The 12,974-nt window shown below is 37.7% G+C and overlaps 1 protein-coding gene across 2 annotated transcripts; it reads right to left on the reverse strand.

Moving 5' to 3' along the window:
• Positions 1 to 201: 201 nt before the first annotated feature.
• LOC103713732 (heavy metal-associated isoprenylated plant protein 7-like) lies at positions 202 to 2,542 on the reverse strand. 2 transcript variants are annotated; one of them, XM_039130954.1, is made up of 5 exons: positions 2,266 to 2,542; positions 1,911 to 2,175; positions 1,591 to 1,802; positions 1,402 to 1,489; positions 202 to 950 (listed from the first exon to the last, which is right to left on the reverse strand). In XM_039130954.1, the coding sequence occupies exons 1-5, from the start codon at positions 2,272 to 2,274 to the stop codon at positions 508 to 510; spliced, it is 1,017 nt and encodes a 338-aa protein (XP_038986882.1). In that variant the 5' UTR covers positions 2,275 to 2,542; the 3' UTR covers positions 202 to 507. The 2 variants fall into 2 exon arrangements, with proteins under 2 accessions (XP_038986882.1, XP_038986883.1); XM_039130955.1 differs by having other exon boundaries at positions 478 to 950; positions 1,911 to 2,196; positions 2,266 to 2,397.
• Positions 2,543 to 12,974: the final 10,432 nt, after the last annotated feature.

The raw sequence follows: 12,974 nt of genomic DNA on the forward strand, positions 1-12,974 counted from the left end.
CTCGTTCTAAAAAGCATGCAAAAAAAAAAAAAATCAATATATATCTGATTGAATCCATAAAAAGCTCTAGAGATGGAGACAGAACAAACATAATAAAAGCTAGTCCCCGCTAAACCTTTGATGCTTCCATGCATACATCCCATCTAAACTTAAAAACAGTCCCTAATAGACTTAAATTAAATATTTAGATAACGAAAGGGCAATCAGGAAAAATTAAAACATATATTACATACCGCTGAGAAGAAAGGATACATCCAAAATTCTACAATTCCCCAAACATATTTTACACATAAAACACGAGGAGGAAGATGAAAAGGTTCAACCAAAAAAAAGTAAAAAAGCAGAATACATGCACAAGGAGGGAGAAATGGCAAAAAGAGAGAAAAAAAAAGGTTAAAACCCTCCACCGAAAAGAGATACTTATTTCTAATTATATGTTTGGCCAAGGTGGATACCGCAAAGAAATAATTTTTTTTCTCTCACCCCAGTCCCCCACTTTCTCGATTTTTACATCACAGTACAGGCGTTAGGGTTCTCGTCGCTAAAGATCTGAGGGGGATACGCGTATCCCACGCCGTATCTCGGATAGTAGTAACAGAACTCGTTCTTCATCAAATCCACCACCTTGGCGGCGCCACCGGCGGCCGCGTGTTCCGCCGCTCCGCCGCCTCCCTCCTTCTCCTTCTCCTCTCCGCCTCCCTCCCTCTCGTCCTTCTTCTCCCCCTCGGCCTTCTCGCCCCCGGCGTCGGCCTTCTTCTCGTCCTTGCTGCCGTCCTTACCGTCGGCGGCCTTCTTCTCCTCGTCCAGCTTCTTCTCCACCGGCTCCTGCTTCACCACCACCGCGTGCTTCCCCGTCCGCTTGTAGACGTACTCCACCAGCTTGACTGGGTCGAGCACTCCGGTCACCGTCACCTGCGAGACCTTCAGATCCGGCTCCGCCGCCTGGACCCCTGCTCCATTTCCCCATAAAAATCCAATCTTTAGATCAACGCCGCAAATCTATAGACAAAAAATGAAGCGATTGATCGAAATCTTAAAGGTAGATGACAGTTGAATCGGTTGGAACAGAAAGGAACAAAGAAATCTATTTTAATAAGAATAATTAAGCACATAAACAGGGTAGGTGGAGCCTGAAGCAGTTGGAGCCGAGAGGATCACAGAAATCTATCTGGATTCTGAAGTCCAAATCCATTAAAAAAGTGGAAACTTTTCTTAAAAACTTCAATCATAGAATAAGTGGTGGATGGATTGGAAAGAACAGGGATAATCCACGGAGTACCACATTAAAAACGCAGCTTACATTCTGCTCAAAAAAAGGGTACTTTTTTTTCTGCATCGGTGCTTGAGAAAGAAGAAGGGAGCATTTCTAAAAAGGGGAAAAGGGGAAAAGGAGAGGATAACCTTTCATCTTTAGGATACTTTTCTTAATCTCTTGGGAGCAGGCCTCGCAATGCATGTGGACCTTGAGCACCACCGCTATCACTGGTGGCTGGAGAGGGGAAGCAAATAAAGCTTAGAGAAACTATTAAGAAGAAAACAAGCTTTTAAGTCAAGAGATTAACAAGAAGAGAAGGAAGCAACTGAAATGACCTCCTCCTTCTTTTCCTCGGGTTTGGGCTTCTCCTCTTCCTTCTTCTCCTCCTCCTTCTCCGGCTTGGGTGGCGGCAGGGGAGTGAGAAGCTCCACCTTCCGCCCCGTCTTCTTCTGGACTCTTTCCACCACCTTCAGCGGATCCTCCGCTGCCTTCTTCCCCTTCACCACCACCTTGTAGTTCCGGCAGTCCGTCTTCACCTCCTCCACCCCTTCCAAACACCCAACAAAAAAAAAAAAAAAATCCATTTTTATCTCGATTTCCCTCAAATCAAAACCCCAAAAGGCGAATTTTACATATAAAATAGAGGTTTTTATACCTTCGAACCCTTGCAAGCAGCGTTTCACTTTCCGGGAGCAGCCCTCGCAGTGCATGTAGACACGCATCACGATTTCCTCCGGCGGCGGAGGCGGTGGCGCCGCCTCCCCCTTCTTCTCCTCCTCCCCGCCTCCCTCCTTCTCCCCCTCCCCTCCTCCTCCGCCGCCGCCGCCCTTCTTCCCCTCCTCCGCCTTCGCGTCTCCCATCTTCTCCTCCTTCTCCTTCGGCTTCTCCTCCTTCTTCCCCTCCGCCGGCTTCTTCTCCTCCTGCCATCATCAAGATCAAAACTATTCAACAAAATCATCAATAAAACCTTCTAAAAATGAAATCCCAGAAGAAAAGGACCCGGATTTCACCTCCCCCATCCCTATCGATCTCGCGCAGCAGCCCCAAGCTCACGTCTTTTGCAACGCCAGCGATGCTGAGCTTCGGCCTCTCTCTCTCCCCCTCTCTCCCTCTCCCTGCGTTTGTGAAAACGGAGAAGGAATGAACTGACGTGGCATTAAATAAGGCGGCACGTGCGAGGGAGCGTCATAGGGCTTCGGCATTATCGTACATACGCATAGAAAGCTCAATGAGAGATACAACCCTGACGCTCGATTCTACATTCGAGCCCTTCCTATCCGTCTATGTTAGGCGTCACCGAGGGAACAGCTTAGGACGAGTTTGGGCGCCTTATATGGACGGATTGGATGCGTTTGATTAAGAAACGTAACGGTCCATTCTCTAGTCGCGTAGAAACGTTATGCGTGTGTTTAGATCGTAAAGTTGTCCATTTTGCTGCGTGTCGTTTGCGGATATCTGCCGTTGGTTTTGAACTAAAATACATCCTGTCCGTTTATTCTTGTAGGCAGTTCTGGTGAGTTCTTCTCTTATGCTGTACCGCAGGTGTAATGAAGGCTTGTCTGTGCATTCAACGGACAGGACATGAGGTGTTTTGGTTCTTCCTAACCTGCTCTGCGAGTTACTGGAACTCGCCCATGCAGAAGGTTAATGTTTGATGCTAGAGTCGTAACCAAACTTTTTTGGGGGATAAAAATGTAACAAGATGAAATTAGTACTAATTTAGCACATAAATCGACTTGTTTACCATGGAAAACTATTAAATCTTCCAGGAGATATTTGGTCGGGACCTGAATGCTTTAAGGTTCGGTGTAATCTCATGATTTCTTTTTGTTAGATGCATGTTTTAATAAGGACATTATCTCTCTCTCTCTCTCCTTTTCTTTTTTTCTTTTTTTTATTTTTTGTGTTAAAGTAGATGTTTCATACTATACGGGTACGAATACATCCAGTAAAATCTGTGCCGGAATGCACCGGACAAATCATCCTCACCAACTCATAAGGTGCCTCTTAAGTGGCTCGCAACATACGCCGCCACCCAGTCTGCTGCCCTGTTAGTCTCACGATATACATGCATAGCTCGAAAAATAACCCCCTCTCTCACCATCAACCATATGTCACGGAGCAAAGGATGAACTTCTCCATCACTATGAGGGCCCTTTCGGACCCAGCTGATCACCGTGGCCGAGTCGTTCTCCAAGAAGATGGAACTCGTCCGAAGTACACGTCGCGCATACTGCAATCCCATCCAAGCCGCTTGCAGCTCTACCCCTGAGTCCGAGATGTTGAAGATCTGACAACCCCATGCTGCCACCGTGCTGGAGTCTGGATCCCTGATGATAAATCCGGCCCCTCCCCCCTGCCTCCATCATGAACTGAGTCATCAAAATTGACCTTGAGGAAACTCGGGGGTGGAGGCTTCCAGGTGAAAAATACTACGTACATGAGAAGCTGCCGAAGCAGGATGGAGGCCCCAGATGTCCCGAACTGTCAAAGGTCCATAGTCCGAATCTGCATGAAGGAACTCTGCTGCTTGTGTCCGTGCCTGCTCCATCACAGACCGTGGGGACAGATTAATCTCGCCAAAAACTCGGGCGTTCTTGACCATCCATACCTGGTAAGCTATGTAGGACATTATCTCTCTTCACCGCTAGATATATAAATGTTAGACGCTATGGATGGCTATGGTTTTAGTCTTTGATGGCTGATTTAACATTACTGTAGAATTTGGCTAGTGTATATTTTTCTATCCCCTGTGAAGAGAGAGAAAGAGAGAGAGAGAGAGAGAGAGAGAATTGAACTAAAGAGAGATGAATTTGTTAATCAAAGAAGATTGGATCCACAAACACATACTCATGTTGATCCAACAGTTTAGGCAAAAAGCTTGCACAGCAATGATGAAGATAATAGTGATATTTTAAAATTATCATGGGTTATTATGAAAGTATTTTGGACCAGCTAGCATATAAACCTATTTGTCATGATAATGTAACATTGAATGAAGTAGTATCAGGCAACGAAATAATGATATTATAATTATTATGATTTGATTTTCTAAACTATTTTATAACTAGGTATATATATTCTTGAATCTTGAAAAATAATAATGTGATTCCACTTTATGTAATTTCGATAGCTATAAAAATATAAAATCTTATTTTTAAGTTGTCATCTAATTCTTAATATCGTAGATCTATCATATCTTATGCTCGCTATAACCTTTGCTATAACATTATTGTAGTTAATCTATTGTAGTTATTACTTATGGCCTTGACAATGAGAGATACTTGGTACTTGGATATTTATATCCATGCAAAGATCCATTAGCAAAATTATCTACAACAATAACTCACTAAGTTTTTTTCAGTCATTGTGTGAAGTTGTACCGTGTTAAACAAGCAATTTTAAATAGATTAGAAATAACACTACAACAAAAATGGTTATTAAGGGTATTTTTAAGTGTCATTATCAGCAAAAAAAATACTGCAAATACTTTTACCAACATTTTTATTGTATTTTTTATATACCATTTTAAGATATATAGTGCCTGTAATTAGTTATTGGTATTTTTTTAAAAAAATATAATAAAATTTTTGTTTTAGTGGCATATCTAAGTGCTCCGAAAGTTTCAATCCCAATAAAAAAATATCAAAAATAAATTATATAAACTATAATTCTAACAAAGGAGGACCTAAACTAGTAATCTCTCGTTTGAATAGCAAGCTCTTACACACCAAGCTACATTTTATATTGTTATTATACAAGGATAGTTTATTTAATTAATTAATATATATTCATGTCATTAAAAAAATAGATGTGCATTTTAATATTCCATATTTTAACTATTATTTGTTTAAAATCCTTTTTTCCATAAAAATCAACAATGAACTTATTCTTTATGATATTTTCAAAGTTTTGTTATCAAAAATATTTAAGAATTAGCTTTCGCATGTCACTATATTCATAAATATTTTTTTTTCAAACTCTTTAAAAATAGTTAATTCATGATTACTTTTATTTATACTATAACAAAATATAATAATACTTTTTCATTCAAAAGATATTAATATTCTTGTATTATATTTTATCTTAAATAATTTTAGATTTTTAATATTTTAATACAAGCTCAATCGAACTACTGATTTATGTATAGAAATATTAAGAAGATATGCTAACTTACTGTAAATATTTTTACTATAAAGGGTTCCAACCATAAGAAATATGCCTCAGTGTAACCAAATCTAAGCTATGTATAAAAATTAATAATTTAAAATTTAGCAGTATTTTTTTAAAATCCCATAATTATGATATTATTTATTGGCATATTAGTTAAAAACCATAATAACAGTTCATTTTTTCAGCACTTCAAATTATATACTATATAATATAAATTTATAGTGGCATCTACAATAAAGTACCACTAATAAAAAAATATTTACTAAAAAAAAAGACATATAATAACAAATGCGGCAAACAACATACTACCAAAAGTCATTTTTGTTATAATGCAAATCCTTAAGATTTTATTACAAATGAGAGATTATCACATAAAGAGTGAAAAATATACTTTGAAAACTGTCCAAAATTAGATAGTGACACACTCAAACATTTGCCTCATCAGATTGAATAATTATCTTGACAAGATTTAGTTCTCATTTCGAATACTTATAAAGCTGCCAGCGAATATTAGCTTTGCTAGTCGGCATCCTTTTTCGTGGTTAAGAGGTTTAAGTTTATTCTAATGATAGTATCTCTGTTATATTTGATGGAAAAAAAAGGAGTTAAGTCATTGAAAAACTTTTTCTTATACTTTTATGCACCAAAGCTTAAACCTTAGCTTTTTCATTATTATATCTTTCACTGGCTATAATTTATTTCAAATGTATGTTATATAAAATATTTTATTTGCATATTAGTAATCATATTTATCTATCCATCATTTTATTTCTAATCAAGTACTCTGGATGGTCGATCCAGCAATCCCATTAGAAATAACCGGTCTAGTGCAGTTTTAAAATATTGTAGTACGGCAATAAAATATTGTCATGCAGCCTGTTCCACTTTCTATGCTTTTATGTTCCCGTGTTGATGATAAATGTGATGCTACGGGCTTGTTTGGTTCGCGGAAAAAGAAGGAGAAAAGTGTGGTCAACGAAAAAGTAATAAAATGCCTCTTATTTGGTCGGAGTTTTCAAAGAAGAGAGATAAAAAAGTTGTATTCCCATGAGAATATGATTCCTACATTTCATGGGAAAGTCTTTTCCATGAGAAACATGGAGGCGAAAATCACTTTATTTTTATTTTTTTCCGAAAAGCCCTTCAACATTAAAGAAGCATTAAAGAGATATTAAAGACTTAATTTTTATTAAGAGCATAATAGAAATTATACATAACTTTTTCAGAAAAGTGGATGATCAACCAAACATAAGTACTTTGGAAATTTGTCACTTTCTCATGGTTAACCAAACATGTCAAAAGTACTTTCCTAGGCATCCTCTTCCTAGGAATTTGTTTTCGAGAAATTATATTTTTAGGAGGAAAAATGATTTCCGCGAACCAAACGAGCCCTTTATGATTTGTTTTTGTTACAACTATTCAAAAACACTAGCTTAAAAATATTATTTAAATTTCTTAATTCTAAATAAGTATTGAAGATCTATCCGGTATATAATCAATGTGGAATTAAACACATGCTTGTACGAATCCTTACATATTTCTTCTGTTTAAGCTCTAGTATCTTTATTAGACCAAGCATTCAAATCCTATGAAATTCAATCATAAATATTATGAGCAATCATAATAAATCAAAATGAATCTGTGTTGTAGTGTCTCATAGTCTATATAGACTATAAATCAAGTCAGCTTTGATACTATTTTGTAATAACTTAAAATTTCACCAAAAAGGATTATTTAGAAGGTACTATCCAATTTTTTTGATCCTATATAAATATCAAATCTACTCAATAAATAATAGACTTTTATGGCATGTTCTCTGGGTGCAGGTCGTCTTGCCATAAGAGATGCAATACCTAGAGCTCCTCGTTATGCTCCAACTTATTGTATTAACCTAAAATAATAATACTAATGTAGCATTTCAATGTGCTTCTCTTAATTAAAAAAATAAATTAATGAAGTCTTTGTACCTCTCCACATGCTTAGCCATTTTAGAGGTTGATGATGTGAGTATAAAAAGCAAACCCCAAGATCTAAATCTTAACATTATTAATGAAGTGTTTATACTTTACAAGTACCTGGCAGAAACTGTGCTGAAATTAGAATATTTTGAACCATAGTCCATGACTCCCAATAACAAGGTACCACCCCCCTGGGCAGTCATGGTACTCAGAAATAAAAGCATATGGAATTGGGTCACATGCATGGATGCCATGTCACATGAACAGAGAATGTCATTTGAGCCTAAGTCATGTGCACATGGGAGGGTCATGCCCCCCTGTCTACCTGCAGAAAGCTTTCACCAACAAACATAAAGATCCAAGCTGAAAGGAACATATCAGCTGTTGGGCCTCCTGCATCATGACAGAAAAGGAGGACCACCAAGATTAATTATTGAGTGCAACCTCCACAGGCTACATTGCTGGAAGAGTGCTTGGGACTTGAAATTGGGTGCAGTAGAGAGGCCCATGAACTGACATACCCATACAAGCAGTCCCACTTTGATATTTGAGCCTTGTTATATTTTCACAATGTTTAGTACTCAATCATAAACTAAATATAATAATGCACATAATTATTTATTTTCTTTTTTAAAAGTTTTATCAAGAGTGCCTCCCTGCTTTAGATATAACTTGTACATGGGGGTAGCAATCGAATAAGGCATGGATCATAGATAAAAATTATTAAATAGGTCAAAAATTCAGATTGAATCTATTTGTTTTAATAATTAGGAGACGGGCACCCGTTGTTTCGCGAGATCCGTGGCCTGGCCAGGGAGACAAGTTTTTTTCAGGTAGCACATGTTTATCAGGAGACGAACAATGCAGTAGACTGAGTCACTTCTTTTGTAGCTTAGCATTCGGATGGAGTGATTTGGACCAGGGTCGGAGATATACCTCACCCTCTATATCACCTTCTTTTTTTTGATTTGGCAGGCTGTACTCATGTGAGAACTATATAAATGTCGTTTTCAACCAAAAAAAAAAAGGCAGTCTAACCTGGCCTGTCATATATTGAATCAAGTTAAACAGGTGAAACGATTAAGTATTGCTACCTTTACTCGTGTAAGAGCTTCATCTAAGGGCTTGAAGACTATCTAATGCTCAAATGGCATTCAGCAAATGTAGTTATGTTAATGATTTAAGAAATAGGAGTTTTGATGAGTAGGTGTGTGATCCCATGAACCATTTACTTAGATATGCTGAACTAAATGGTTTTAGGTGAGTTGGTACATATGCTCTTCTCTTTGGTGGATATTCTTCTCCTTCTAGTTTATGTGAATTGATGAGCCCCAGCATTGTCATTTGAATGAAGACAATGTCTTGGATGCTTAAACAATGCTGTGGGGTTCCTGATTTGCATGCACAGAAGATAAATTAGCTCAAATTTTTAGGACTATACTTGGGATATTTGCCAAGATTGTTGGCTGGCTCTTACATGTAAGGCACAACTTTTCAATGAGTAACTTGTACTAGAGTTGATACTAGAAAGCAAAATAACTCTGGCTCAATCCCAATATTTCTTAAAAAGATGCATTTGAACACCAATCCATCTAATTCTTAATGGCTTCAGATTTTTCGAATGTTTTTTTTAAAAAAAATGGTAGAGATTCCAACTAAAATTATAATTGCGAGAAAATAAAGTAATTACAAAAGAGAGCAACAGTCCAACCAAGAGGGGGGAAGGAACCGAATCTCACCGACAAAGCTGAACAAAACTCAATTAGAGCTGGACACAAACTTGGGGCTGATACATGACAAAAACCATCAGAGAGAGGCCAAAATTATACCAAGAATGGAGAAGATCCTCTCCGTGACCTCACTCTTACAAGGGATCCAGCTATTTACCATACTCATTGATGATCTGACACCCTTGTGGTTGACCAACCAGTAGGTGTGGCAATCGAGACGAGTCGAGTCGGATACAGAAAAGGTCAAAAATTTATCAGCCCGAATCTAATCTTTTTATTAGGATGGTCAAAAATCCAAACCTAAATCGAATCATTTTATTAAATAAATAATCTAGCCCGATCTACAATATATTGAATCAAGTTAAATAGGCAAAACAAATTAAGCATTGCCGTCCCTACTAAGTAGCTTGAGCAAATTGAAACCCAATCTTAAAAATACGACATTATTAGAATCTAATTCCTTTTTCAGGATTGGGATTCTTTTACATTATAACTCTTTAGATCTCAATAATTAGAGATACACCATTTATGGCCCAAACTCAGAATCTTTGATTGTCGAGCAGAGAGATACAATCATCGGGATAAGCCCGATTTCAAGACCTATGGCAACACTCAAGAAAAGTCATATTAACATTGATCCTATGACCATATACTAAATGATACACTGAGGAATAGGTGATGCCAAAATTACCTTCTACAAGTGTTATGTGATACCTTTTCCTAAATTTTTTGCTAAAGATAGACACGAATCAAGTGTCTGACGAATCACAAGCCAGCAAACTAAATGAATCGCCTGGGAAAAGGGAATGCCTAGAATAGCACAAGGACCTTGTGGCACATAGTGACTTCAAATTATTGCATGAATGTTGCATGAATTTTGATTCCATGGACTTTGCCAATTGGAGATCACGTTCATGATTCAAATTTTGCCTGTCGTCTCCCTTCTTTCTTGCTAATTGGCAGTTTGCAAGTCAAAGTTGATTGAGTCACTCCTATTCCCAAGAACTATCAAGCATCTAGGCATCATCTGTGCAATGTGAACATCCTATGTTTTCCATCTTACCATTTGATTTGTTCCATCACCATCCACATTCCCTAGGTTAGCTCATTAGATTGTCCATGGTTACGAGGGTTATAAATTACACGATGGCAATTTATATATTATTATCGAATTGTAAGCTGCACCCAAATCTAAACTTGCAGTATATGATCAATTTGCGCATTAGTTTTTATACACTCAATGTCAAAATTATAGGGTTTCGATTACTTTTGCGCAACCGAATCGTCAAAATAGGTTTAGACACAGCGCGAAGCTTATAGCATTGGTACTTATATTAATAATTCACTAGAATACTGCATGTGTACTATATGTATTATTTTATTTTAATAAAAACAAAATTTATGTAAATAAATAATAATATTAGAAGAAGTACTCAAGCCATTGTTCTTGTGGTTAATACTTAATAAAGAAAGGGAAAATGCATGGATAAAAAACCAGATAGAGAGCAGTGGGATGAGGAAATGCGAAGGGAAAAGATAGGTGGGAAAATGTGGATGGTTGGATATATCTCGAACATGTCAGAGTTGGCGTTATATAGTAGAATAGATATATGATTTCAACTTTCTAATAAATTTATAAGTTCATGGTCTTGAAAAGCATAGGAATGGATCCACAGGATCCAATGGATGTCAAAGTTAGGATATACTTCTAAGCCGAAAAGTGGTTCCATCAATTCAGGTTAGTCATTCAACTCATCCAATAATCCCTGGCGTAAAAGGCCTCCTTTAAGATTCACCTTTCACACTTTGTCATAAGATAAACAATAAAACTCCACTTTGTCACACACCTAATACGGCCTTCGGAAATGATGCTCTCGCCTTGTTTCAATGGCTCATACTCTGAATGGCTAGTCCAATGGGGTCCTCGGAACAAGCCATGTGGTACGTACCACTGCATGATAAACCAATCAAGGCTTAACACATCATACATCAAATGGAAGGAAAATAGTGAATAATATATATATATATATATATATATATATATATATATATATATATATATATATATATATATATATATATATATATATATATATATATGATTAGGTTCGAGCACGAGAGGATGTTTTTCTCTAACTTAAACCACTCCGAAAACCCTACCATCTACCACAGCACTGCCTCGTCCCAACTTCTCCACCGGCGGCCGCCATCTTCTTCAACTCTCTTCTCTCTTATCTCCAAGGAATGAGAAGAAGAGCAAAGGTTATTTGCCAAATAGTAGGATCTGAAATTGACATTAAAATAGTTAGTATTTTGATGATTATTATAATAATTTTCTAACATTAAAAAAATAGTAATAGAAAGATAATGGTGGTTGACACAAAGATATATATTTTTGCTCCCATACCACAATAATTGGAACAAGTACTAGAATTTTGTATAATAAAGTTCTAACATATAAACATATTTAAGAATGCTACAGGAGCTTGGTTATCACTAGGCAAATAAAGCAAGTTGGTAATATTAATTTTGATCTTATGAAGAAGGATAATTTTAATGTTAAATATAGTTAAAATTTGAATATATGTGAACTTGTGTTTATGGTTAGGTTTTTTGGGTTGGATTTTGCATTTTCAAATGGTATCATAGTGAAATTAGCCTACAGTTTCATAGTGTTTATGATTGGATTCTTTCTTGATGAGAATTCAAGATTTAAATAAATGCAGCGTATAAGAACCTATGCGAACGTGTGTCTAGTCCGACCACAGTACAAAAGACCCTTAGGGCTCGTTTGGCTCACAGGAAAAGGGGAAAGAGTGTGGTCAATGGAAAAGTAAAAAGATACTTCTTGTTTGGTTGGAGTTCTCAAAAAAGAGAGACGAAAAAGTTGTATTCCTATAAAAATATGATTTTCATGTTTCATGAAAAACTCTTTTCCATGAGAAACATTGAAAAGTTACATTTCCGCGATTCGAAAATTGAAACATTTTTAATTTTTTTCCAAAAAAGCCCTTCAGCTATCACCGACCATCCATCGTTCGCGATCCCTCCCCTCAAACCCTCCTCCATCGTACTAACTCAAGCCCAAGCACCGCTCATCTTCTCCGGCTCAAAGAAGTTCGACTTCTCATCGGTGCCTCGGTCTGCAAGGTGGTCGTCCCTGAATACACTGCCTCGTCGCCGTTGCTGTTCTTCGACGTAAGGTTTTTCGCCAAACTTCCAAATTTCTAGAGTTTGCAACATTATTGAGATGCCTTGTTTGTTTTTTTTCTTTGATTTCAGATTTTTCTTGCTCTTCTTCTTCCTTCCACTTTTCCTCACTAAGAATCGTAAGAGAGAGAGAGCCAACAAGTGCTCAAAGAAAAATCGAGAGAGAAGAGAGAGAGAGAGAGAGAGATCCATCCTCCTCCGTCGCCGTCTTCTCCCCTCCCTCCGTCAACCTCGGATCCAAAATCAAACCTCGCCGGAACTCTCCCTCCGTTGAGTCCATCCTCCTCCATCGCCGTCTTCTCCCCTCCCTTCGTCCATGTCTCATCGACCCATCCGTTGAGCTCCATTCATCGCCGGAATCAAAACTAGACTTCACCAAAATCGAAACCGAAAAATCCCATCCGTCGCCGTCTTCTCCCCTCTCTTCGCCCATTTGTCGTCCACCCGAGCTCAAGGAAAGAGAAGTTGAGAGAGAAGAGAGAAGAGAGGAGAGAGAGATTGGAGTTTTCCTTGAGAAGAACCTCGGATTCAAGCCCAACCTTGGCTGCAACCCTCCCTCCGGTAAGCTCCATCCTCATCTTTCATCGTCTTCTCGCCTTTCATCGCCCATTTCGTTGTCTTTTCGCCCCCCATCGCCCACTTCTCTCT

This window comes from Phoenix dactylifera, chromosome 10 (genome assembly GCF_009389715.1).
Source record: "Phoenix dactylifera cultivar Barhee BC4 chromosome 10, palm_55x_up_171113_PBpolish2nd_filt_p, whole genome shotgun sequence".
NCBI classification, from domain to species: domain Eukaryota; kingdom Viridiplantae; phylum Streptophyta; class Magnoliopsida; order Arecales; family Arecaceae; genus Phoenix; species Phoenix dactylifera.

What these genes read in the sequence shown, in the direction of transcription:
- LOC103713732 (XM_039130954.1), bottom strand. An exon ending in CCGAGGAAAAGAAGGAGGAG is followed by an intron (nt 1,490 to 1,590) that starts GTCATTTCAGTT and finishes TCCCCTCTCCAG; the next exon opens with CCACCAGTGATAGCGGTGGT. An exon ending in AAGTATCCTAAAGATGAAAG is followed by an intron (nt 951 to 1,401) that starts GTTATCCTCTCC and finishes GAAATGGAGCAG; the next exon opens with GGGTCCAGGCGGCGGAGCCG.